This window comes from Taudactylus pleione, unplaced genomic scaffold, assembly GCF_031769625.1.
Source record: "Taudactylus pleione unplaced genomic scaffold, aTauple2 ptg001351l, whole genome shotgun sequence".
Classification (NCBI taxonomy): Eukaryota; Metazoa; Chordata; class Amphibia; order Anura; family Myobatrachidae; genus Taudactylus; species Taudactylus pleione.
The window spans coordinates 1,783,038-1,806,256 of NW_028285751.1; the positions used below are offsets into that span (position 1 = coordinate 1,783,038).

At 47.6% G+C, this 23,219-nt stretch overlaps 1 protein-coding gene across 5 annotated transcripts in view; it reads right to left on the reverse strand.

The window, feature by feature from the left end:
* LOC148443030 (uncharacterized) overlaps positions 1 to 23,219 on the reverse strand; it is a 107,602-nt gene that overhangs the window by 35,104 nt on the left and 49,279 nt on the right. For all 5 annotated transcript variants that reach the window (XM_088463379.1, XM_088463382.1, XM_088463378.1 and 2 more), the window contains one exon: positions 15,967 to 16,090. In XM_088463379.1, the coding sequence (XP_088319505.1) occupies positions 15,967 to 16,090 (124 nt within the window). The remainder of the gene's footprint in view (positions 1 to 15,966; positions 16,091 to 23,219) is intronic.

The window sequence follows — 23,219 nt, forward strand, 5'->3', positions numbered from 1 at the left end:
ACAGATGGTGACAAATCTGGAGAGGAGGGGTAGATTTGGGTATCGGCACACAGATGGTGACATATCAGGAGAGGAGGGGTAGATTTGGGTATCGGCACACAGATGGTGACAAATCTGGAGAGGAGGGGTAGATTTGGGTATCATCAGCATAAAGATGGTGACAAATCTGGAGCGGAGGAGTAGATTTGGGTATCAGCATACAGATGGTGACAAATCTGGAGCGGAGGAGTAGATTTGGGTATCAGCATACAGATGGTGACAAATCTGGAGCGGAGGGATAGATTTGGGTATCAATATATACATGGTGACATATCTGGAGCGGAGGGATAGATTTGGGTATCATCAGCATACAGATGGTGACAAATCTGGAGAGGAGGGGTAGATTTGGGTATCAGCATACAGATGGTGACAAATCTGGAGAGGAGGGGTAGATTTGGGTATCATCACACAGATGGTGACATATCTGGAGAGGAGGGGTAGATTTGGGTATCAGCAGCATACAGATGGTGACAAATCTGGAGAGGAGGGGTACATTTGGGTATCAGTATATACATGGTGACAAATCTGGAGAGGAGGGGTACATTTGGGGATCAGTATATACATGGTGACAAATCTGGAGCGGAGGGGTAGATTTGGGTATCAGTATATACATGGTGACAAATCTGGAGAGGAGGGGTAGATTTGGGTATCAGCATACAGATGGTGACAAATCTGGAGCGGAGGGGTAGATTTGGGTATCGGCACACAGATGGTGACAAATCTGGAGGGGAGGGGTAGATTTGGGTATCGGCACACAGATGGTGACATATCTGGAGCGGAGGGGTAGATTTGGGTATCGGCACACAGATGGTGACATATCTGGAGCGGAGGGGTAGATTTGGGTATCGGCATACAGATGGTGACATATCTGGAGCGGAGGGGTAGATTTGGGTATCGGCATACAGATGGTAACAAATCTGGAGCGGAGGGGTAGATTTGGGTATCGGCATACAGATGGTGACAAATCTGGAGAGGAGGGGTAGATTTGGGTATCAGCATACAGATGGTGACAAATCTGGAGAGGAGGGGTAGATTTGGGTATCATCACACAGATGGTGACATATCTGGAGAGGAGGGGTAGATTTGGGTATCAGCAGCATACAGATGGTGACAAATCTGGAGAGGAGGGGTACATTTGGGTATCAGTATATACATGGTGACAAATCTGGAGAGGAGGGGTACATTTGGGGATCAGTATATACATGGTGACAAATCTGGAGCGGAGGGGTAGATTTGGGTATCAGTATATACATGGTGACAAATCTGGAGAGGAGGGGTAGATTTGGGTATCAGCATACAGATGGTGACAAATCTGGAGCGGAGGGGTAGATTTGGGTATCGGCACACAGATGGTGACAAATCTGGAGGGGAGGGGTAGATTTGGGTATCGGCACACAGATGGTGACATATCTGGAGCGGAGGGGTAGATTTGGGTATCGGCACACAGATGGTGACATATCTGGAGCGGAGGGGTAGATTTGGGTATCGGCATACAGATGGTGACAAATCTGGAGCGGAGGGGTAGATTTGGGTATCGGCATACAGATGGTGACAAATCTGGAGCGGAGGGGTAGATTTGGGTATCGGCACACAGATGGTGACAAATCTGGAGGGGAGGGGTAGATTTGGGTATCGGCACACAGATGGTGACATATCTGGAGCGGAGGGGTAGATTTGGGTATCGCACACAGATCGTGACATATCTGGAGCGGAGGGGTAGATTTGGGTATCGGCACACAGATGATACTGAATGAGCTGATAAGTTTGTAGTAGCATGTCTATGAGTGATTCAGCGAAACACAAAGCTTCTCAACTTCAATTACGCCCAAAGACTCTCCAAGACCTCGCACAGCATTGAGGGTACCCCCCCCCCCCCTTTTATTTCTACCCACTGGAGTCCCAAATACTGGAATTTCCATCTTATTCACACCAGCTGTCGCTCATCATTAATCCGCCTTGGCTCCAGCTCCACACGACCATCCGCCATTCCTGATAGTGACCACAAGCTGCAGATAGGAGTCAGCGTTTACTTGTGGGCCCCGCCCAGGAACTATACGGTTCTTAACTGTGTACACAATTTAATGTTTAATGAGATTGTATTGCAATATTATTTTATATTTTAAATATTATATTTTAAACCGAAAAATGGTGATGCGCTAATCAAAAGGGTAATGTTCCCAATATGGCAGAAACAGAAATTCACCACAAAATCTGTTTAAATTAATACATTTTATATGATAAATACGTATACATCAATATCTAAAAACTAAACTTTATAAAGCTTCTCATTAAATATATATAACACTGCTGCCAGAATTTTGCAGAGTAAGAATATGATATGGACAGCCTCAAACACGGAGAGAAAAATATTAATTACAATCAGTAACAGATTGTTTATCTCACCACACAATATAACGTATTACGGAGTCCCGATAATTATGTGCTGGATGGATGAATAAGTCCTCCTATTACGCACATCTTAGGGTTAAAACTGTGTGTGCTAAGGAGGCCTTATGGATATTTAAGTTACAAACTTTACACTCTTTAGGTTTAAATGACAATATCAATTTGTTAATCTTCATTTGTTGTTGGTGTGAGGTACATCATTAGGCTGCCTGTATGTAATCTATACATTTCTCAGTGGGTATTATATACATTTGTTGTTGGTGTGAGGTACATCATTAGGCTGCCTGTATGTAATCTATACATTTCTCAGTGGGTATTATATATATTTGTTGTTGGTGTGAGGTACATCATTAGGCTGCCTGTATGTAATCTATACATTTCTCAGTGGGTATTATATACATTTGTTGTTGGTGTGAGGTACATCATTAGGCTGCCTGTATGTAATCTATACATTTCTCAGTGGGTATTATATACATTTGTTGTTGGTGTGAGGTACATCATTAGGCTGCCTGTATGTAATCTATACATTTCTCAGTGGGTATTATATACATTTGTTGTTGGTGTGAGGTACATCATTAGGCTGCCTGTATGTAATCTATACATTTCTCAGTGGGTATTATATACATTTGTTGTTGGTGTGAGGTACATCATTAGGCTGCCTGTATGTAATCTATACATTTCTCAGTGGGTATTATATACATTTGTTGTTGGTGTGAGGTACATCATTAGGCTGCCTGTATGTAATCTATACATTTCTCAGTGGGTATTATATACATTTGTTGTTGGTGTGAGGTACATCATTAGGCTGCCTGTATGTAATCTATACATTTCTCAGTGGGTATTATATACATTTGTAGTTGGTGTGAGGTACATCATTAGGCTGCCTGTATGTAATCTATACATTTCTCAGTGGGTATTATATACATTTGTAGTTGGTGTGAGGTACATCATTAGGCTGCCTGTATGTAATCTATACATTTCTCAGTGGGTATTATATACATTTGTTGTTGGTGTGAGGTACATCATTAGGCTGCCTGTATGTAATCTATACATTTCTCAGTGGGTATTATATACATTTGTTGTTGGTGTGAGGTACATCATTAGGCTGCCTGTATGTAATCTATACATTTCTCAGTGGGTATTATATACATTTGTTGTTGGTGTGAGGTACATCATTAGGCTGCCTGTATGTAATCTATACATTTCTCAGTGGGTATTATATATATTTGTTAGGTTGGGTGTATTATCGTTGTCTGTCTCTTGTTTGCTTTACGCTTATACAGTGATCCGAGGGCCTGATTCAGAGCCGGACGCTATTTGCGGATGGTCTTTCTGAAAAATGGGCCGGATATTTAAATAGAGCGCTCGCTCTTTGCGGTCTGTTGACGCCTCTATGTCTGAACGAGCGAACGAAACATGCGCTCACTATTTTGTAAAGACGCCCCCTGGCCGCTCGCATCATACATCATCTCCGCTATTTATTAGATTAATCGAGTACATCGAATGGCGTATGAACTGCTCGCTATTCTTGTGGTAGCATTTTCCTACCGCAATCATGCGAGCAGTTCAGGCTAAAAGACAACCAAGTGACGTGGTCGATGACTCTGCTTTGTTAATTATGCACACCCTTAAAACGCCCGTTTTGACCGTTTGGGACGCCTGCGTTCTGATCTCCACTCCCCGTTTTCAAGCACCTTCCCCTGTTATCACCCACAAACGCCTCATCCTGTCACTCAAATTAGCAGGCATTCGCTATTTTGCGAGCATACGATATCCGACCGCACTGACTAGTTGGCACATGCGCATTACAACCCATACGCAGATGTGCGAACATCGCTCGGAGCGGCTCTGAATCAGGCCCTGAGTTCGAATCCAATATTATTTATATTGATGGTAGTGGGCTATTGAGTAGTAAGCAGAAATAGGGCAGTATAGTCTCTCTTCCTTTTATGTATTGTGTTCTATAGTTTAAGACAATATTGTCAACTTTTTATTCACTAATATATCCACTAATTGATCCTGAAGAGCTTTATTATGGATTTTAGAATTTAGTATAGTTTATCCTCCTTGTGATGGAGCAGTGGCAGTTACATCACCTCCCATATAAGGAGACCACAGGTCAATCCCGTTGTTTTTGGGAATTACATTTTTTTTAAATATTTTTTGTATATATAAAAAAAAGATTTTTCAAATCTTCTAAGTTATGTTTTCTGTATTTATATAATATTTTCAGGATACCATGTGATTTTTCTTTTATATATATTTTATCCATTTCTTATGAATATTTGAATACTTATCCATGGATGTAGAGGTTTATAAGCAACGTTAGATACTTGTGAGATATGTGTGCTTGATTTATTGTTACAGGTGTTGTGAATAATTAGGCAATACCTCAATTTAGTTGAAGGAGGTCAGGTATATAAATCAGCTCTTAGTGAGCAGAAGATTCTCTTTAGTTTCGCTCCTTTAATGGGAGTTTTATCAGAGATACAGTATACCTGCCCAGTGCTGACACACTGCAGTGGCATTGCCTTGTTTTCTGGAATCTGTAGCAGTTGCTGCTGTTCTGTATTATACTGAGAATTGAGCCCTGAAAGAACGTTATTGGTCTCCTGTTACAGCTGTTATAGAGACCACGAGCTCCTCTTACCAGCGGTGAGTGACATCATAAAGCCATTCGGAGATTGGAGCCGGAATCCCTTATAAGTGCTGGTCCTGCTTTTGGTCTACCCGGAGGATCATCAGTGACGTCCGGCCTGGGGGGCTGTAGATGTCAGACGCTCCATTTAACAAGAGGAACATTCATATAGGTTCCAATTATCTGAAGGTTCAAACACTTACACCAAACAACTAGGAGTAAAAACCGTAATAGGAGGACTTATTCATCCATCCAGCACATAATTATCGGGACTCCGTAATACGTTATATTGTGTGGTGAGATAAACAATCTGTTACTGATTGTAATTAATATTTTTCTCTCCGTGTTTGAGGCTGTCCATATCATATATATTTTTAGAGTAAGAATAACACTGCTGCCAGAATTTTGCAATGAGAAGCTTTATAAAGTTTAGTTTTTAGATATTGATGTATACGTATTTATAATATAAAATGTATTAAATTTAAACAGATGGTGTGGTGAATTTCTGTTTCTGCCATAATGGGAACATTTTGATTAGCGCATCACCATTTTTCAGTTTAAATTATTGTTGTTGATGTGAGCCCTCACAAGTTCTCTGGGTGTATTAATAATTTAACTACTATTATTAGCGCCAGGTATTGGGGGATAGTGGTTAGTTTAAATGTTATAATTACATAGACATTGTAAAGGTAAAATATATGTTCAATATACACCCCCCATTTATAGTCGTATTATAGAGGAGAACCTATACACAACTCCTTTATATATATATATATATATATATATATATATATATATATACACACACATACACATACACACACGCACGCACGCACGCACGCACGCACGCCATCCTGTATTTCCGTTTCTTTGTTCTAACGCTGCTCAGTTGACTATCACTTTTAGACCTACAGCCACTCTTATGTGACTTCAAAATGCATTAATTTCCATGTACTAATGTTTGTCACCATATTCATAATGATGTTTATAATTAATGAGTATAGGTGATTAAAAATAGCTACTAATAGGAGAAAATATAGGGGGGGGGGGGGCATAGCATAGGGCGTTTGTTACCGCGCTCTCTCCAGCCCCAATATCCTGATCGATATCCTGTGGCCACCTTCAGACTCTCACCTGCTGTGTCCTGGCCTGCCGAGATCTTCCCTGCTCTCCTGGGGGTTGTGTTGTTCTCTCCGCACCCACCGCTACAGTAAATCTCAGGTGGTGCATCTGGCGGCCTCCTGACTCCTACGGCAGAGCCTGCTTTCTCTGGCATTGCAACTCTGCTGGGCTTTGGGCTCTGACACCTCCACTGCCTCCGCGTGTGTAGTGTGGATGGACTACCCCTGCATTTCTGTCTGGTCTTCCTCCGTCTCTGGGACCCTCTTTAGTGGCTGGGAGAGGCGGCATCTTGCAGCCCCAGAGCATCATCTGGCCACCATCGTGCCTGCACATCATCATAGTACTGGAACCTCCATATTGATCTTTATAGTCAATAACTGCAGTAGTGACTACTATACATTGTCTTTTGTATACTGATACTTTGTAATTGTTTTTAATTTGTTATGCTTAGGTCTCATTGGTTGTCTATAACAGGTGTCAACTTGTAGTGAGTAGTAATAAAATGAGAAATATGGTAAGAACTTACCTTTGTTATCTCTCTTTTTTCGAAGTCCATAGGGTCCACAGGGTTGACCTTGGGGTATAGCTGGATCTGGATCCACGGGCACAACACAGTTAAAGCTTTAGCTGCTCCCAGGATGCACTGGATCCATCCTCCTCTATACCCCGAGCCACAGGCACCTCAGTTGGTAAGTAGCCAAGGCCACAGGAGGAAAAACAGAGAGACGGAAGACTGAAACACACAAGAACCATACTCACAGAAAGGGAGACGGAAAAGCGGTGACCAGCAACACAGCCAATATGAAGCCAGCTGCGTCAGGGCGGGCGCCCTGTGGACCCTATGGACGTCGAAGAAAGAGAGATAACAAAGGTAAGTTCTTACCATAGCTCTCATTTTCTTCTTTAGGGTCCATAGGGGGGTCCACAGGGTTGACCTTGGGGATGTCCCAAAGCAGTCCAAATAATGGCAGGGACGCTCTTGTGCTGAAAGGAGAATCCGGTGCCCAAAGGAAGCATCCTCAAGAGGCAAAGGTGCCAAAAGAACCTCAGAAAAGGTCTGGATGGAAGACCACGAGGCCGCCTTACACAGCTGAACAGCCGAGGCGCCACGGCTAGCTGCTCACGAGGGGCCCACAGACCGAGTAGAATGAGCCTTAACCGAGGCTGGAACAGGGAAACCCTCCTGTGTATAAGCCTCACAAATAACTAAACGAAGCCAACAGGCCGAAGTTTGTTTGTTAGCAGGCCAACCCCTCTTGTGAAAACCAAAGAGGACGAACAAGGAATCAGACTTCGAATGGAACTAGTCCAGTCCACATAAACTTTGAGAACACGGACCACATCCAATGAAGCCTCACCAGCCGAGAGATCATTCGACTGAAAGGCCGGAACAACAATTTCCTGATTAATGTGGAACTTAGAAACCACTTTAGGTAGAAAACACGGACGAGTGTGAAGCACAGCCCTGTCCTGGGGAAATATCAGAAATGGAGGACGACAGGAAAGCGCCCCCAATTCTGACACCCTCCTGGCCGAAGCAATCGCCAGGAGAAAAATAGTCTCAACAGTCAACCACTTGAGTTCCACCAACTCTAGCAGTTCGAATGGAGGGCCCAAAGCACAACCGCCAAATCCCACGGAGCCACTGGGGGAACAAAGGGAAGCTGAATCCTAACAACACCTTGGAAAAAGGTGCGGACATCTGGTAGTGGAGCTATCCTTCGCTGGAACCACACAGATAGGCTTACGCCTAGCTTCTTTGAAAATTCATGTGTCTGCACTAAGTCCAAACCGGAATGAAGGAACACCAAAAATCCAAGAAACACGAAACACTTGAGGATCGTAGTTTCTCGTCTCACACCACTGAAAATAAGTATGCCACACTCTGGAAATCCTGGCAGGTTTGCGCGCATGCAGCATCGGGCTGATGACAGAGCTAGAAAAACCCCGGGACCTTAAGATGGATGTCTCAAGAGCCACGCCATCAAAAACAGATGACCCAGATCCGGGTAAAGGCAGGGACCCTGAGAAAACAGGTCCGGACGTTGAGGCAGAAGATCTGAGTACCAAAGACGTCTGGGCCAAACTGGGGCCACCAGCAGAAGCGTGCCGCCATCCTGTTTAAATTTCCGAAGAACCCGAGGCAGTAGGGATATCGAAGGGAATAGATACGTCAGCTGGAAGGTCCATCTCAACCACAGAGCGTCCACCAGGCTTGAGTCGGCATCTCTTGTTCTGAACCCATACACGGGCATCTTGTGATTGTGACGAGATGCCATGAGGTCCACCTCCGGCAGGCCCCACTTGTCCACGAGTAGTTGAAACACCTCTAGGTGAAGCAACCATTCCCCGGGATGCACGTTGTGACGGCTGAGAAAGTCCACCTCCCAACTGAGGACTCCTGGAATGAACACTGCCGAGATGGCTGGAAGGTGGCACTCTGCCCAAGACAGGATGCGTAACACCTCTGTCATTGCTGCTCGACTGCAAATGCCCCCTTGATGGTTGATGTACGCCACCGTGGTGGCATTGTCGGATTGAACCTGCACGGCTTTTCCTTGAAGAGCGTGACCTGACAACTGGAAGACCCTGTACACAGCCTGAAGTTCCAGAATGTTGATCAGGAGAATTGCTTCTTCCGCTGACCAACGGCCCTGAAGTGAAAGTGGACCTGTCACTGCACCCGAACCCCGGAGACTGGCATCTGTTGTGAGAAGAACCCAGTCCAAGATCCAAAAGGGGTGACCCCTGGTGAGATGAGATGTCTGTAGCCACAAAGCTAGAGACAGAAGCTGGTGTTGTCTCCGAAGGTGCGCCTGAGTCCTCATCCGGTGTGGTAACCCATTCCATTTGGATAGAATCAGCCCCTGCAAGAGCCTGGAATGGAATTGGGCATACTCCACCATGTCAAACGCTGACATCATGGACCCAAGAACCCTCATTGCCGAGTGAACAGACACCCGGCAACTTTTCAGGCAACTGCGCACCCGCAGTTGTAGGGAGGAAATCTTTTCTGGGGTCAGAAAGATCCTTTGCTGATGAGAATCCAAAAGGGCTCCCAAATTAACTATCCTTTGATAAATTGGAAAAAGTCCTCCCTGATTCCGTCACAGCCACCTGTGCGCTTGCAGATAAGCAATCGTCAGGTGTAAATGTTGTAGAAGTACCTCCGGAGAGCCTGCCAGCAATAGGAGGTCGCAGAGATACGGCAGAAGCCGTACACCCTGGCTCCGTAAATGGGCAGCCACGACAGCCATAATTTTGGTGAATACCCCTGGAGCTGTGGAGAGGCCAAAGGGCAGTGCCAGAAACTGGAAGTGGTGCTGTCGTATAGCAAACCAGCAGATACCGCTGGTGTGAAGGCGCTATAGGAACATGGAGGTAGGCGTCCTGGATGTCCAGGGAGACCATGTAATCCCCAGGCTTCATAACCAGAATGATGGAATGCAAAGTTTTCATCCTGAATTTGGGCACTCTGAGGAACTTGTTTAGTGACTTTAGACTGAGGATAGGCTGATGAGACCCATTGGGTTTCTGAACCAGAAACAGGAGTAGAGTAGCAACCCGCCCCGCGTTGAGAAAGCGGAGCGAGAACAATGACCCCTGTTTTCAGCAAGGACTCCATGGCTCCCTGAATCTGCCAGGCCTTGGTCTCGTCCGGAGGAGGACTCGTGCAGAAGAACTGGTGGGGAGGTCTGTGACGGAAGAGAGGGCATACCCCCGAGAGACCACTTCTCGTACCCAAGCATCTGTGGTGGTGTTGCACCAGCACTGAGCAAATTGAAGAAGTCGGCCTCCCAATCTGGGATCCCCCAGAGGGAGGCCTGTCCCATCAGGCGGAAGGTTTATCCTCCGGCTTGGAAGTAGGGCGTCTAGCGCTCCAAGCTTGCTTCTTAGGTTTAAGGACGGCCTTGGTTGCCGACTGCCTCGGGAAGGACTGACCCTTGGACTTTCCTTGTGAACGAAAGGACCGAAATGCAGAGGTCCTAGCGAGCTGCCGATGGTAGAAAACCTGCATCCAAAGCCGCCTCACCAATATAGGAAGCGGCCTCTCATCTGTCCCACTAAAGCTCTCTGAACCTCAGGAGCCTCCTCAGGAAAGGTATCTTGCAGCACATTGGCCCACCTCTCAATGGCCTTAGCCACCCAGGAGATAGCCATGGACGGACGGGCTACAGCCCCTGATAGAGAATAGATTGCTTTCAAACAAGTCTCCACTTTCCTGTCCGTGGGGTCCTTTAGGGATGAAATGGACGGCACAGGCAAGGTAGCACTCTTGATTGTGCGAGTAACATGAGAATCCATCGCAGGAGGAGTTTACCACTTTTTGCAATGACTAACAGGAAATGGATAACTAGACGCTAAACGTTTCTGCGGCTGGAACCTCTTACTAGGTGACTGCCAGGCCAGCCATATGATCAGTCAGCTGGTTAGAGGAAAAACTGCTGAAGTCACTTTTGCCTGTTTGAAATTGGGTATTTGGATTTAGGATTTGGATATCAAGAATGGATCGCACCGCCATTACCAATGCCGACACATTAATAGAAGATTTAGTTTCTACATCCCAGAGAGGGGAATCCAAGTTAGAGTCCTCAGGCAATTCCCCATCATCCGAGGACGCATCAGAGTCTGACACCTGCACAGACTGGGATGACGTAACCGGGCGTTTACCTTGTGAGGCTTGTCACTCCGTAGCATAGTTTGAAAGGCTGAAGATGAAGCCGCCAAACTCTGGACTGAACTGGAGAACACATCCACCCAAGGGGGTTGACCCGCCTGAGAGAGTCCCTGAACGGGAATGACAGACTGGTGAGTCACCGGAGGAGACTGAAATATATATATATGTAAGTCCATATATGGACTAAGTCTGAGGCCCAGGGGAAGACTGCAATAATTGCGGTATACCCTGCGACGGGAGGATGGCTGGTTGGGGTACCCTCATATGGGGGAGAACAGCTGGGACCACGAGGTGATCCGCGATGGAGGCCAGCACCTGAGAAAACACCGCCCAAGGAGGGTCCTGTACAGTAGTTGGGGGGTTGGAAGGACCAGGTAACTGATGGCACCTCACACACAGCCCACCCTGTAATAAATCCTCCTTATTGACCCCAGCGACGCAGCGCCTGCAGGAGAACAGAGTGGGAGCAGCAGAGCGCTCAACTTCCTCGTCAGACATGGCTGACTATATTAAGATGTATGGATGTATATATATATAACACACACACACACACACACACACACACACACACACACACACACACACACACACACACACACACACACACACACACACACACACACACACACACACACACACACACACACACACACACACACACACACACACAAAACTCAGGTCCACAGATATGGCACTGGGTAGCACGCAACTATATGTGACAGACCTCACAAATACTTGAATTTATATAAGTGAGATCACACACCTGTCAGGACAGTAGGAGGAGAGGGATAGGTATAGACTGACAGTATTTAGAAATAAAGCACAGACAGTCAGCGCTAGCAAAAGTCACATACAATGCTGAAAGTTAATACTCACTGCACCTTGTCACTACAATCACCCTGCCCAGAGTCAGTGTCTGGGAGGGCTATAGTGCTGTGTACACTGTCCTAGCAGGGGAGAGGTATACAGGGGAGGCTGCCCAGAGTCAGTGTCTGGGAGGGCTATAGCGCTGTGTACACTGTCCTAGCAGGGGAGAGGTACACAGGGGACGCTGCCCAGAGTTAGTGTCTGGGAGGCTATAGCGCTGTATACACTGTCCTAGCAGGGGAGAGGTACAAAGGGGGACCGATCCACGCGATGCCTGACAGATCTGAGCTGCCTGTGAGAAGATGGCCGCCGGAGAACTCAGAGGGGGAGTGGCCGAAGGAGGAGAGCAGCTCAGCGACGCCAGACCCGAACGGAAAGGTGCGCTGAGCTGAGGGGAGGAGCTGCTAAACAGGGAAAGCTGCCTCCCCTGGCCGGCTATTAACCCCCGGGATGCCGGCTCCCGCTTGCCGCATGTAATGCCTGGTGGTCTAGCGGACGCACGGGGTATGCCTCAGGAGAGGGGGGGCCGCCGCCACTGCCAGCGACTCCAGTCTGTCCCCAGAGACCGGAGGCAAGAGACTGCATACACCAGCAAGCGGTGACCCATGTCTTACCTGTTCCCCCGTTGATCCGGCAGCAGTCTAGGGATCCCACAGAGCCCGGCTAGCACAGACTCTGGGGTCCCGCCGCGATACCCAGATCCGTACTGGCGTCGCGGCGCCGGCAGGGTGTAGGAGCGGCAGCTTGGACATCCGATGGACAGACCGACGCTACCGCTCAGAAGAGTTTTAAAAATAAAAGAAAAATGAAAAACTCAGAAAATAAAATGAAGCTTAGGGGCTGCTAATCAGCCCCCCTGCATAAACGGTGACCCGACTCAGGCCGGGTACTAACTTAAACAGGTGTCTGTGGCTCGGAGGCGGGGTATAGAGGAGGATGGACCTAGTGCATCCTGGGAGCTAAAGCTTTAACTGTGTGGTGCCTGTGGATCCAGATCCAGCTCTACCCCAAGGTCAACCCTGTGGACCCCCTATGGACCCTGAAGAAGAAATACTTTCTACTATCATGTCCTTTATTTTGATAATATCTTATATGTGGCTATTTGTAATCACCTATTCCCATTAGTGTAACAGAATTACTTGTTTAGGAGCTGCACTTATTAGTATATCCAATTAGTTGTGATAATCTTGCGTCATGAATTGGTTTTGTTCAATTGCTAATCATTTATTTGCTCCAACACTGACTAAGCAGCGCCCAGGGTTCACTTTTTCCCACCAGTTTAATTCGACTTACCAGTGATCGCAAAATACACGCTGTAGCACGTTTTACACGTTAAAACTGAGCAGGTCCTATAGGACGCACTGTGTGTGCTAAGTGCAGCCAATTGCCGATGTATTCTCAACCAATAGCCGTCGGCGGATTCTCCTCAACCAATCGCTGCTGGCAGCATCTGATCCAATTGCCACCTGACATCACCTCCCTCCCTCCATGCCAGCCAGCACGTTCTCCAGAGAGACAGAAGATCAGGGACAGCAGATGGGACTTGGGTCCGGATTTGCTGGGGGGGGGCTCTGGGCGTATACAGGGGATGTGCTCCCAGGATACCGAGCTCTGACGGCCAGTGACAGAGAGGAGACCTCAAGCTCAAACTGGTCAGTCACTTAAAGCCTACGGTCAACATTGTGCAGAATCCCCCCTTAACTCTGCCTGTGTAACTGTGTGCATCCCTCCCCTCACTCTGCCTGTGTAACTGTGTGCATCCCTCCCCTAACTCTGTGTAACTGTGTGCATCCCTCCCCTCACTCTGCCTGTGTAACTGTGTGCATCCCTCCCCTCACTCTGCCTGTGTAACTGTGTGCATCCCTCCCCTCACTCTGCCTGTGTAACTGTGTGCATCCCTCCCCTCACTCTGCCTGTGTGCATCCCTCCCCTCACTCTGCCTGTGTGCATCCCTCCCCTAACTCTGCCTGTAACTGTGTGCATCCCTCCCCTAACTCTGCCTGTAACTGTGTGCATCCCTCCCCTAACTCTGCCTGTAACTGTGTGCATCCCTCCCCTAACTCTGCCTGTAACTGTGTGCATCCCTCCCCTAACTCTGTGTAACTGTGTGCATCCCTCCCCTCTCTCTGCCTGTGTGCATCCCTCCCCTAACTCTGCCTGTAACTGTGTGCATCCCTCCCCTAACTCTGCCTGTAACTGTGTGCATCCCTCCCCTAACTCTGTGTAACTGTGTGCATCCCTCCCCTCTCTCTGCCTGTGTAACTGTGTGCATCCCTCCCCTAACTCTGCCTGTGTAACTGTGTGCATCCCTCCCCTAACTCTGCCTGTGTAACTGTGTGCATCCCTCCCCTCTCTCTGCCTGTGTGCATCCCTCCCCTAACTCTGCCTGTGTGCATCCCTCCCCTAACTCTGCCTGTAACTGTGTGCATCCCTCCCCTAACTCTGCCTGTAACTGTGTGCATCCCTCCCCTAACTCTGCCTGTAACTGTGTGCATCCCTCCCCTAACTCTGCCTGTAACTGTGTGCATCCCTCCCCTAACTCTGTGTAACTGTGTGCATCCCTCCCCTAACTCTGTGTAACTGTGTGCATCCCTCCCCTCACTCTGCCTGTGTGCATCCCTCCCCTCACTCTGCCTGTGTGCATCCCTCCCCTCACTCTGCCTGTGTGCATCCCTCCCCTCACTCTGCCTGTGTGCATCCCTCCCCTCACTCTGCCTGTGTGCATCCCTCCCCTCACTCTGCCTGTGTGCATCCCTCCCCTCACTCGGGCTGTGTGCATCCCTCCCCTCACTCGGGCTGTGTAACTGTGTGCATCCCTCCCCTCACTCGGGCTGTGTAACTGTGTGCATCCCTCCCCTCACTCGGGCTGTGTAACTGTGTGCATCCCTCCCCTCACTCGGCGTAACTGTGTGCATCCCTCCCCTCACTCGGCGTAACTGTGTGCATCCCTCCCCTCACTCGGCGTAACTGTGTGCATCCCTCCCCTCACTCGGCGTAACTGTGTGCATCCCTCCCCTCACTCGGCGTAACTGTGTGCATCCCTCCCCTCACTCGGCGTAACTGTGTGCATCCCTCCCCTCACTCGGCTTAACTGTGTGCATCCCTCCCCTCACTCGGCGTAACTGTGTGCATCCCTCCCCTCACTCGGCGTAACTGTGTGCATCCCTCCCCTCACTCGGCGTAACTGTGTGCATCCCTCCCCTCACTCGGCGTAACTGTGTGCATCCCTCCCCTCACTCGGCGTAACTGTGTGCATCCCTCCCCTCACTCGGCGTAACTGTGTGCATCCCTCCCCTCACTCGGCGTAACTGTGTGCATCCCTCCCCTCACTCGGCGTAACTGTGTGCATCCCTCCCCTCACTCGGCGTAACTGTGTGCATCCCTCCCCTCACTCGGCGTAACTGTGTGCATCCCTCCCCTCACTCGGCGTAACTGTGTGCATCCCTCCCCTCACTCTGCCTGTGTAACTCCTCTCTCCCTTCTCTCTCTTCGTTCCCTTGGTTCTGTACCTCGGGGCTGTAAACTCTCGGACAGGGAAAGTTCCTGTGCTGCAACTCCATTCCCATGGTATTCCAGTGTCCCCCAAGCGACTGAGAGAATAGGATACAATATAGCATGTACTGTAATTGTATAGTACTAACATCCAATTTAATTTTATTATCCATTTTTGATATACAACTGGAAATAATTTTTTGATACGGAGTAAAACTTATATAGTTTTAATTTTTTGTCATTGTGTGTTGGGCACTTATTATATTGTCTTAATACATAGAATAAATCATCAAATTTACCAATATTTGACTGATTAACACTTAACCCTAGTACAGAAATACAAAATATGTATGGTTAAATGTATAGTCCCAATAGATTATGGTAGCTTTCTTTTTTGAAGTTTTATTGCAAATATACTAAGATAAAGGAGCCGCATGCAGAAGTCTTTAGAGTAGCCATATGTATAATCGTAGGCTTGGGACCAAGAGGGAACCCCATAGATAGGGCAGGTAAGAAGGTCTAAGAAGCTTATGTTCCAAGTTTTATAAATATGGGATTTATTTAGTTCCACAAACTTAGCTTAGGTTTCACTGAAGTGTGAGCCACCATTAGAAACACATTAAACTGAATGAGTCACTTAATTATCTTCTAACACTGTACATGACTGTGGGATTCCCAAGGAGGGCAGCTAAACTATTATGGTCACTGCAGATGTAATAATTACCCAGGGACTGGAGGGTGTGATCATTTTCCGTCATCAGGTCACTATACAGCTCCCGCTGCTCTTTTTCCACATGTACCCATTCTTCAGCAGAGAAAGGAACTATATTGTCAGGTGGCAGAGGGCCCTGAAACACAAAATGAGATCAGTGTCCCACAATCATAGGGAGAAACAGAAGAATAAGGTTATAGCAGCTATTTGCATCTCATAGAGTAGAGAGCAGACTGTTCGCTGTGAGATCACAAACCTGGATGGCACAAAGTTACCTGCAAATCAAAATCCAGCAATTTGCTTTCTATATTGTAAGCCGCACTTATGTTCTTAGGTGTGGGGATAGAAAAATTAAGAGTTATGGTAAGAACGTACCTTTGTTAACTCTGTTTCATCGAAGTCCATAGGGTGCACAGGGACTACCATGGGGTGTAGTCGGTTGGAGAGAGCCGTGCACTAAACAGTTATAGCTTTAGCTCCCAAAATGCTCCGGCCCTCCTCCTCAAATACCCCAGCCAGCCAGTTTTGTAAGCAAACCCAAGGCAGGAGTAGGAGAGAGGAGAAGGAAGAACATTACTCTCAAGAAACACTCTCACAAAAGATAGAGGGAATCAGTGACCGGGAGAAAAACACCCAATGAAGCCAGGTGTGTCAGGGTGGGCACCCTGTGGACTTCGAAGAAATAGAGTTAACTACCGAGGTCGCAGAGGCTTTAGAAGCAAGGAGTCCAATATCCAACGCAGCTTCTTCCAAATAAGAAGCCACCTCCCTAATATGGAAAATGAAGGCCAGTTGCTCCCTGGTAGCGCCTGATGAGATGCTGTCTTCACGTTCATTTGTCCATCCTTCAATAGCCTTAGCGACCCAGGTTGCGGCCCCAGCCGGCCTAGTAATAGCACCAGTAAGAGTAAACAGACTTAAGACAAGTCTCTCGTTTTCTATCTGTAGTATCCAGTAGCGGCTCCAGGCACGGGTAAGCCAGTCCGTCGCGCTACTGTTTCCGGAGGGCGCAGGAAACGCCCACCTCCCTCCCAGTGCTATAGTTCATATTTAAGCTCAGGTGGAGGGAGTGGAGGAGGGAAGGGGCGGAAACACAGGACGGTGCTGGGCGCAGCACAGCCTAGCGCCGGCCCTGGTAGCATCCTTAAGGGAGGATGCGGATGGTATAGGCAATGTAAAGCTCTTCACTAAACATGCCACATGAGAATCCACCATAGGAGGGACTTCCCATTTAGTACACTCATCAGGTGGGAGAGGATAAAAAGACGATAATTTTCTTGGAATCTGGAACCGTTTGTTAGGAATATTCCATGTTTCCCCCATAAGCTCAGTAAGCTGATTGAGGGAACTCAGCCTTAACCACCTGTTGTTATTTAAACACTGGGGCTTTAGGCTTAGGAGTGGGTTCCTCATCCTCTATATTCAAGATTGGTTAAACTGCCCTTACCAGAGAAGGAACATCTAGTATCGAATGACAGTCCTAGTCACCCGAGAGGGACCCTGGAGGAGAACCCTGTGCATCTTGATGAGTGTTTGAAGCTTGATGTATATGATTCTTCCAACCAAGCATTTCCAAACTCTGCATCTGTAACCTACTATTATTGATCTGTTTTAAACGGATGTGAATCCTTTATGACTTGCTAGCAATAGTCCATACCTGTGTTTTGATGGGGGATCACTGAAGCTTAGTTTATAGTGTCATACTGTCTGTTTACTTAAACTCACAGTGCAATGTATATCCATTGATCAATCTGCATTTCAAGCAGAAGACCAATTGGTTCAGATGTAGGCCAGTGTCTTAATCAACTATACTATTTAAGTAACAATCAGTCTTAAAGGCAGCTTTGTGAGTTTCCAGCTTGATGTAGTTATGCACAAAGTGTAGTTATAACGAAGTGTGATTTCTGAACAGTTAGAAAACAGTTGAACAAACATTGAAAACATCTAAAACCAGGTAATTACAATATAATTTTTTTTAAAGTTGTTTGTGTATTATATATCTTTTAATGTTTTGTAAAAACAATGTATCGAAAACTTCTTTTTATTATATCTCACACCATGGATTCATCTCTAAAGCTGGCCACAGATCTAAAGATTATCTGTCCAACCAGCCAACTAGCTGATTGGTTGGAATGAAAATCTGGTAATGTATGATAGTAACTGATGATCAGCAATTTGCTCCCAAACGCTGGAAAATGGACCAAAACTGTTGTTTGTTAAATGTTTGATCTAAACAATTTGTTCAAACTTGTCTGACGTCATTTTCATATGTTTTCTGGCATTTAGGAGCAAATTGCTGATCATCAGTTACTCCCATACATTACCAGATTTTCATTCCAACCAATCAGCTAGTTGGCTGGTTGGACAGATAATCTTTAGATCTGTGGCAGCTCATCCTTCTGTACATATTGCTTCCTCATTAATCTTCTCTCCTCTTACAAACACATATGAGCTTTTACCTTATCTATACACACTGACAATAACATCCACAACCTGTCGTCATAAAAATCTTTCATACAAATCCCACAAATATATTTCTCCTGCTGCTTCTATTAGCTGGTGACATATCACCAAATCTAGGCCCCATCACATGCCACACCAACAACGAACTATAAATCCAGCTAACCTCATAAACATCACATGCCTCCCTTCACCCTCCAAGTCACTAACATGTGCCTTATGGAATGCACGCTGTCTGCAATAAGCTAACATCCATCCATAACCTCTTTATTTCAACTAACCTCAACCTTCTGGCAAGAACAGAAACATGGCTTACACAATCACACTGTCTCCCCTGCTGCACTTTCACTTGGTAACCTACACTTCCCAGTTTTGTTCTATTTGTGTTTCCAATTGTAAAGCGCAATGGAATTTGCTGCGCTATATAAGAAACTTAATAAAATAAATCATCTGCCTCCTCAGATATGTGTCAGAATTTGAATGCTGGGTAGACTGAAATAATACAGGCCGCCTATGTGGTTTGGTGGCTAACAGTCTGTCCGCCTGTAACATATCTTGCTGAAAGACGGCAGACGTATGAGCCATAGCCTGAGCTGGGTGGGCATAAGCATCCATCCAGGAAGGATGTATGGGGCGTACCAACCTAGCAGGCTGTAACTGCTGTGGGTAACCCACAGTGGGAGGAAGCGTGGGGGCTGATAAGCTATCCACTAACTTACCGGTACTGGTAAGGAAAGCTGGTGAGGGGGTACATGACAATTAGCACACTGACCATCCTGCACAATATCCTGAGAGGACAAGGCTGCTGCACCATTACTGGTAAGGTAAGCTGGTGAGGGGGTACATGACAATTAGCACACTGACCGTCCTGCACAATATCCTGAGAGGACAAGCCTGCTGCACCGGTACTGGTAAGGTAAGCTGGAGAGGAGGTACATGACAATTAGCACACTGCCCATCCTGCACAATATCCTGAGAGGACAAGCCTGCTGCACCGGTACTGGTAAGGTAAGCTGGAGAGGAGGTACATGACAATTAGCACACTGCCCATCCTGCACAATATCCTGAGAGGACACGGCTGCTGCACCAGTACTGGTAAGGTAAGCTGGTGAGGGGGTACATGACAATTAGCACACTGACCATCCTGCACAATATCCTGAGAGGACACGGCTGCTGCACCAGTACTGGTAAGGAAAGCTGGTGAGGAGGTACATGACAATTAGCACACTGACCATCCTGCACAATATCCTGAGAGGACACGGCTGCTGCACCAGTACTGATAAGGTAAGCTGGTGAGGAGGTACATGACAATTAGCACACTGACCATCCTGCACAATATCCTGAGAGGACAAGGCTGCTGCACCGGTACTGATAAGGAAAGCTGGTGAGGAGGTACATGACAATTAGCACACTGACCATCCTGCACAATATCCTGAGAGGACCAGGCTGCTGCACCAGTACTGGTAAGGTAAGCTGGTGAGGGGGTACATGACAATTAGCACACTGACCGTCCTGCACAATATCCTGAGAGGACAAGGCTGCTGCACCAGTACTGGTAATGTAAGCTGGAGAGGAGGTACATGACAATTAGCACACTGACCATCCTGCACAATATCCTGAGAGGACAAGCCTGCTGCACCGGTACTGGTAAGGTAAGCTGGTGAGGGGGTACATGACAATTAGCACACTGACCATCCTGCACAATATCCTGAGAGGACAAGCCTGCTGCACCAGTACTGGTAAGGTAAGCTGGAGAGGAGGTACATGACAATTAGCACACTGACCATCCTGCACAATATCCTGAGAGGACAAGCCTGCTGCACCAGTACTGATAAGGAAAGCTGGTGAGGAGGTACATGACAATTAGCACACTGACCATCCTGCACAATATCCTGAGAGGACCAGGCTGCTGCACCAGTACTGGTAAGGTAAGCTGGTGAGGGGGTACATGACAATGACTGGTAATGTAAGCTGGAGAGGAGGTACATGACAATTAGCACACTGACCATCCTGCACAATATCCTGAGAGGACAAGCCTGCTGAACAGGTTATGCATGTAACCAGCACAGGGGCCGCAGCCTCCTGTATACCCTTGCCTTTTGAAGACATAGTAATACCAGTACACAGCACACAATAAAGTGTATAGCTAATAATGCAATGTGACACCCTTCACAAATACAAGTCAATGTGTACAATGAACCCGAATACACCTGGTAGTGATGGGTTAAAGAGAGAGCAGCAGGGAAAGATATAACTGACAGTCAGAAAATTAAAGGCAGTATATCACCACAGTAGAGCTAGCACAAGTCACATACAATGCAAATAAATACAACATATAAATATACTTTCAATGGGCACTGAATCAACTATTGAAGCAACACTAGGTTGGTAGGATGCGAGTGCTGTATAACCTGGCTCCAGGGAGAGGTATACATGGAGACAGGACCCGATCTCCTGAGAGCTACAGCTTCAAAAAAGCCCTGATTACAGGCCCTGAGCGTCTCATTAGGGAGGAGGGTGAGGGGAGGAGCAGCTCAGATGTGGGAAGACTCAACTAAGACATCACACTCTGAGCTGGGGGAGGGGCTGTCAGGGGAGAGCTTACTTCCCCAGGTCTACTGGCTTAATAAAGGCCCCAGACACTAGATTTTACTGCCCTGGTGCTATAGTGGGGGTGTGGGTTATCCGGACACCCCACAACAGCGTCCTGCGGCTGGTCTCCACAGTCGGAGATAAGGACTGCATTCAGACACGACTCCCCGCAAGCGGGGGAATAGCCTTACCGGACATTCCCGTTATCTGGCTGCAGTCCAGGGTCTCCCAGGGAAGTGCTAGCCAAGGTCCACTGGTGCCCGCCGTAATCACAGATGTTGCGGCACCGACAGGGGTAGTAGGAGCAGTCACGCATGCGTCCATTAGGACGCTCAGCGCGACTTACTCAGAAGCAAAGTAAAAACTTTAAAAACATAAAATAAAAGCTTGGGGCTGTCTAACACAGCTCCACTGTTCTCAAAGGTGCGACTGCTTCTGCCAGCACCAAACGAAAAAACTGGCTGCCTGTGGCTGGGGGTGGGGGTATATGTGGAGGAGGGCCGATGCATCCTGGGAGCTAAAGCACAGAACTGCTGCAACAGAAAATGTTCAGCTTTCCAGGCTTTTTAGTCTGCCCGGCACTTCCCCTATGACACGGTGAGCAGACAAGCACCGCTCTTCCATCCTAAGCATGCTTATTTGAAACAGGTCATGACAAAGGGCCTGATTCAGTATGGATCGCAACTGCGATTGCAATAGCGATTACGCATGCAATCTCTCTGCGAAGATATGCTAATCCACTGCGATTGCTATGCAGCCACAGCACAACAACAAGAGATATGGTAAGAACTTACCTTTGTTATCTCTGTTTCTACGAAGTCCATAGGGTCCACAGGGTTGACCTTGGGGTATAGCTGGATCTGGATCCATGGGCACCACGCAGTTAAAGCTTTAGCTGCTCCCAGGATGCACTTGGGTCCGTCCTCCTCTATACCCCGCCCCCGGCCACAGCACCTCAGTTGGTAAGCAGCCAAGGCCGGAGGAGGAGACTAAACAGAGAGAAGGAAGACTGGAACACACAAGAAACCATACTCACAGAAATGGGAGACGGAAAACCGGTGACCAGTCACACAGCCCATTTGAAGCCAGGTGCGTCAGGGCGGGCGCCCTGTGGACCCTATGGACTTCGTAGAAACAGAGATAACAAAGGTAAGTTCTTACCATATCTCTTGTTTTCTACTTCAGGGTCCATAGGGGGTCCACAGGGTTGACCTTGGGGATGTCCCAAAGCAGTACAACTAAGGGCGGGGACGCTCCTGTGCTGAAAGGAGTACCCGGCGCCCAAAGGATGCATCCTGAGAGGCAAAGGTGTCAAATGCATAGAACCTCAAAAACGTTTGAATTGAAGACCAAGTGGCCGCCTTACACAGCTGAACAGCAGAAGCGCCACGTCTAGCAGCCCAAGAGGGACCCACAGAACGAGTGGAATGAGCCTTAACAGAAGCTGGCACAGGTAAGCCCTCCTGTGCATAAGCCTCACAAATAACGGAACGAAGCCAACGGGCTAACGTTTGTTTGTTGGCAGGCCAACCCCTCTTGTGAAAACCAAAAAGAGGATAAACAAGGAATCAGACTTCCTAACCGGAGCCGTCCGGTCTACATAAATTCTAAGCGCCCGGACCACATCTAACGAAGTCTCACCAGCTGAAAGATCAGGGGACTGAAAAGCTGGCACAAGTTCCTGATTAATATAGAACTTCGAGACCACTTTGGGCAAAAACTCAGGACGAGTGCGGAGCACTGCTCTGTCCTGGTGAAAAATCAGGAAAGGAGGGCGACAGGAAAGCGCCCCCAATTCAGACACCCTCCTGGCCGAAGCAATTGCCAGGAGAAAAACCGTCTTAAATGTCAGCCACTTGAGCTCCACCGCCTCAAGAGGCTCAAACGGAGGACCCTGCAGGACCCGTAGCACCACCGCCAAGTCCCAAGGAGCCACAGGAGGCACAAAGGGAGGCTGGATCCTGAGAACACCTTGGAAAAAGGTGTGAACATCTGGTAGTATTGCAATCCGCCGTTGAAACCACACGGACAAGGCGGACACATGAACCTTCAGAGATGCAAGGCGTAAGCCGAGATCCAATCCTGACTGAAGAAATTCCAAGATCCTAGAAACTCGGAACACCTGAGGATCATAATGTCTGGACTCACACCACTGAAAGTAAGTGTGCCACACTCTGTGATAAATCCGTGCTGAAGCAGGCTTGCGTGCCCTG